The sequence below is a fragment of the Pistacia vera genome, unplaced genomic scaffold, assembly GCF_008641045.1.
Source record: "Pistacia vera cultivar Batoury unplaced genomic scaffold, PisVer_v2 Contig592, whole genome shotgun sequence".
Taxonomy (NCBI): Eukaryota; Viridiplantae; Streptophyta; class Magnoliopsida; order Sapindales; family Anacardiaceae; genus Pistacia; species Pistacia vera.
In genome coordinates, this window is record NW_022196437.1 from 624,186 (window position 1) to 629,216 (window position 5,031).

General features: G+C 32.9%; 1 protein-coding gene across 1 annotated transcript; it reads right to left on the reverse strand.

The window, feature by feature from the left end:
* Window positions 1-847: 847 nt before the first annotated feature.
* LOC116110022 (cyclic nucleotide-gated ion channel 1-like) lies at window positions 848-4,668 on the reverse strand. Its single transcript, XM_031396264.1, has 8 exons — window positions 4,608-4,668; window positions 4,061-4,448; window positions 3,769-3,957; window positions 2,727-2,992; window positions 1,897-2,011; window positions 1,567-1,809; window positions 1,224-1,458; window positions 848-1,122 (listed from the first exon to the last, which is right to left on the reverse strand). Coding segments are annotated over exons 1-8 (1,599 nt in total). The 5' UTR covers window positions 4,610-4,668; the 3' UTR covers window positions 848-961.
* Window positions 4,669-5,031: the final 363 nt, after the last annotated feature.

Consider the following 5,031-nt stretch of genomic DNA (forward strand, 5'->3'; position numbering starts at 1 on the left):
GAGTTAAGAATCATAAAAACGAGAAGAATAACTTTGATTAACAGTTAAAAAATATCTTATTAATATATAGTCTCGATAATTTTTTTTATCAAATACTTAACTAAAAAGTGCTTAATGATTTATTGTTTTTAACTGAAGCTCTAGATAAATATATCTAGAGATAAATTTTATTCCATGTAAAGAAAAAGTACAAAAGGATAGTAAATCAGAAACTCACAGCAAGTGAAGAGTTAACAAAGCGGTAAATTCCGCCATATGAGGCTACTTTGTTGAAGCCCAATGTTAGCAAAGCCATCTGCTGCCGGGTTCCCATCACCAAAAACATGAGAAAGTTGATATATTTTGTTTTAGAAATGCAATTCGCCCACCGGATTCGAAAATTCGAAAATTGGCCGAGGAGGAAGAAAGAACAGCTGAAAAAGAAAAGCCAAACTGCTTTATGATTTTGATAATTATGTTTTTTTCTTGTTTTCTCTCCTCTTTACGAAGGGATGAAAACAAATTAAATTATTTAATTCCTCTAAATGAAAAATGAAAGTACATGGGGAACAAGTTTTACTGGCTTTCCAAGAATAACAAAAACAGAAAAATGAAAACGTAATATAACACGGCCAGTTCTCAATTTCTCAGCTCCCTGGAAATTAAAGTTGCCTGCAGATTGTTCTTCTCGTAGCAGCAACAGGTTGATTTCTCTTCGAAGTTAAGGCAAATCAAACTTGGGACATGGAATCCAGATAGTCTGAATATAGTTTCTACATTAAATTTAAATGCAAAAGTTTCTAGAAAATGCAGATTGTTTTCTATAATTTGTTTATAGAACACAATAAACATAATTCCATAGGTCTCAGATATATCTCTGGCCTATAGCACGAACCACGATTATATTATAAACCAAACAACGAAACTATCTGACCAATCCATTGTGTTGCTTGTGTTCACTCCCTGAGCAGCCATTCATTGCTCACGATCGACGATTAATCAATATATTTTTCAAGTCATAGGCCATAAGAGCAAAGGCATCAACGTTTGTCAGCGCTTGAATAGTTCGTTTTGAGACGGGGAGCTTTGATGTGGACGGGTTAGTCCGAAGCCGATTCAGAAGTTCTTCTCCACAGAAGACCACTACAAAAATATTTTTAATATATATAAGAGGTAATGGATTTATGTAATTTAAGCTATTTTAAAAGCATCATCAGTAGTTTTTTTCTGGTAGTGGAAGTAACCTTCCTTAAGAGGATCATTTCTTTGTCTGTCAAGCACTGTGTTCGAAGAGTCATTTGTTGAATCCTCATTGGAATCGGAGGTGTAGATCCACAGCTTGCCTTGAACCACAAAGATCATCTTATGAATTGGGTCGTTCTCCCGGATAATGCAAGTCTGCTCACTAAAGAAAACTGGCTTCAGATAAGCACAAAGGTCATCCAATGAAGCATCATTCCAATTCTGGAACTCTTCCACCTTGACATACATACAAGAATGAGAATGAGTCATTTGTAATTTGTAATCTAAATGTCTAGAAGTTTGTAAGAAATAGTAAAAGATATAAGAACTCTTGAAGAAACTCACTTGTTTTAGCAGTTCTACGCAGAATTCTTTAGTCATGTCATTTCTAAGATCCTCGGAAAGATCATCGAACAAATTTTCTATATTAGCACCTTCAGTGTCCCCTGTTTCACTTTCCTTGCGCTTTTCACTTATCACTTCAGTTTGGAGATCCTTAGACAGCTTTTTGAAGTGCGTCGATTGCTTTGTCTCTCGCAACTTCTCTTCTCCCTTCTTTAATTTTTTCGTGTTCGACTGCAGATATACCTGTTTCACAGATGAGGAGATGGTGTATATTTTAGCATTTACAATTAAATTCCGAAATAAGAAGTTAACAGAGTAAAATATACGAACCTGCATTTGTCCGAGAAGAAAGTAAAACAAAATCACTGCCGTGTAAATTATGATAAGTACAAAGAAGTTTCCAAGTACATCAGTACCCACAGCTTCAATGTTCGAACCAAAACCACTGCAAAAATTGAAATCAAATGTATAAATATCATGTCCAAAAATTGAAATGGAAAATTTGTCATAGAAATTTGAGATACCAAACATGCATTACTGTTAGATTTCACATCTACCTGAAGCGAGGAAATATGATAATTCTGTCATGAATTATTAATATTAGAAAATAATTCATCCGATTGTCATTTTAGTGAGAAGCTAATTGTGACAATGAAATTCAGTTATAAAAAATAAGTGCAGAAGCTATATTGGAGGTTGCAGAGTTAAATTCATTTTTGTGTTTTCTTTAGAATGTGCGTTTGTTTGTGTTGAGGTGGCAGATCAGAAGGATTGCCAACCTGGAATAGAAATTGTATAAAAAGATCTTCTTGTATAATGTTTTAGTTAATGAAAAATCAGTTCAGTCATAAATTGCTTCTTCTCTCAAATTCTCCAGATCTCTCTCTTTTCTCTTAAGTTCCTGTTATTTTCTCACTAATAGTGGAAATGGAGAGGAAAGAATATCATACTACAAATTTATGGATGGATCCAGCAAGAAATAATAGTGTGTGTTTATTTTTACCACTTTTAATTTATAGATCGACTAGCAAGGGTCTTCCTTTTTTAAATGTAAATGATTTACTATTACCCAAAGAAGTATATCAATTTCAGAACAGTTATTCCTTAGTAAAACCACTTCACAAGAAGAAGAAAGTATATGATATTAATAGTGCACAAACCTGATATTTTGCATGGCCCATTGAAAACAATATAAAATCTTGATCGCAAAACCTCTCATCTCCAGAATTCCAGACTGATGGGCATCACGGAATACTCCAAAATCATACTCGGTTGTATTTCTTGAACAAAAATCATTCATAATTTTGTACGCTTCTAAACTTTCATTACAACGTAAGAAGCGGTCATAATTGTGAGTCCCGCACGCTTTCGCCCAACATCTGGTCTCTGTGTCTATGGCTAGGAGATACCACAAGGCTCCAATCCCCTAAAACATCAGCAACTCCTAAGTGGATAAAAAATCTTGGAAAAAAGGGTCAAATATTTATACAAAGTACATCAGTCTCTCTCTCTCTCTTTTTTTTTTTTTTAAAATAAACAAATTACGACTTATTTTAAGATAAAATTACTAGATAGAGAAAGTTAAATTCTGTATAACTTATTTCTAAACACTGAAAATCTTAAAAATAAATAAATAAATAAGATTACCTAATATACCATTATTCATAATAGATATAAACTATCATATAAGTTCTAAATCTTATTTATTTTTAAAAAAATTAAATATGTTGACGATTATTGATTAATACAGTAGTCGGAATGGGCAGCCTGCTATCAAACTTTCTCTATCAGATCCCGAAAACAATAAACCTTTTTGTCTCTAAAATTTATATATATAAATATATATAGAACCTTTGAATATGATCATTTTCAAACTAATATTAATTCTTGAGCACATTGAAAATTTTTCCAGTCACCAAATTCCAGCGGCTGGTGTCCGGTTCACTACTTTCAAGTTTTTAAGATATTTAAATTATTTGATTATAAAATAGTGAGATATAATTTAATAATGTAATTAATATAAGGATAAATTTGTAAAATATAAATATAATAACTTTTATTTAGAATCTCTAATTTAAAAAAAAAAAGAGGCACGTCACATGTTTTAATAAAGTATAAGGTGACACTGAATGTTAAAGTAAAAAGGTAAAACAAAAAAACTAACTTTTGCATCCAATAAACCCTTTGTGTTACTGAACTTACTTGACCCGAACACACGTATAAATAAAAGAACTTAAGCAGCCATAGGCCTAAGGTTGCTGATGGAGGAATCGCTTCTGCAGACAATATAAACAATCGAACTACTCTTGGAAGAGTTTGCAATAGAAAAGTCATTATTACTCCGTGCAAAACTACGCGGGTTTTTGTTATAGGAATGAGAATAAGCATCACCTGAACAGGTAGAAGTCCACAAGGGAAAATGTTTAGTTTGATTCAGCCCTAGTCATATCTAAAAGAAAGAAGATTAAATTAGCTGTAAGAGTGTCTACCATACCACTGAGAACGGAAACATGCATACTATAGACCAACATGTGTGATGTATCCCTGCACCTTTTGCTTTTTGTAAATCATCACGCAGCTCTAATTTCATGTAAAGTATTACATTAATGATATCAACTACTGTGTGAACAACAAAAATTGTCATCCCAAATTTTTTGTCCACTAGAACCCACTTTCTATCATCACCCACAAAAAAAGTATAGAGCACTAATGGATCCAATAAAATTCCAATTGCCCAAAATGTAAGCCTCCAAATGCCCTTAGCTCCATGATTTTCATATTTTGAATGCTGTGGACTTCTTTGGGAATTTCCGGTGCCTGAATTTGTTTGGTTTCCCTGGCCTATATTCAAACGCACAGAAGGATAAGGAGCCTGATCCGCCCTGATAAAAGAAAATCTAATCAGTATAAATATGCTCTATACAAAATATGCCAATGAAACTGTTAAGAAACTGGGGAAAAAGCTCAAGTTAATTCGGCTGCTCAACTAAATGCTTACTAGAAGTTTTGAGCTCATCAATTAGCACAAAAAAATCACTTACATGGTCGACAACTAATAGTTACCAAGCAGAAGAAGAAAAGACTTTTTGAGTGAAGAATCTTCTTTATTGTGCTCGATCCTTCATAAAGCAGCACTTTTATAGGAGGGAAATTTTGTCTTTTTCAGATGGGGAACGTGTGACACATTTAGGGACAAAAATGTTATTTTTCCTAACAAAATTACGTGTCTTCTGGTTGGCACTTGGCATGACACTTCATATCACATCTTATGTTCTTATAGTACAAAGCTAATATGAGATGGCAGTCCGTGTGACAACTATTTCCCTTGACGCAGAGCGAAGAAGAAAGGAAAAAATTATACATGTTTTGTTTTTGGTTTTGCTCAACATAAAAAGTAAGTTTTACTTAATCTTTTGTAATTATCTTAAAAATATTAATAAATATATCTTTAAATAAGTGTTTTTT

What these genes read in the sequence shown, in the direction of transcription:
- LOC116110022 (XM_031396264.1), bottom strand. An exon ending in TATACGTGTGTTCGGGTCAA is followed by an intron (nt 2,993 to 3,768) that starts GTAAGTTCAGTA and finishes CTGATGTTTTAG; the next exon opens with GGGATTGGAGCCTTGTGGTA. An exon ending in TTCTTCTCGGACAAATGCAG is followed by an intron (nt 1,810 to 1,896) that starts GTTCGTATATTT and finishes TCTGTGAAACAG; the next exon opens with GTATATCTGCAGTCGAACAC.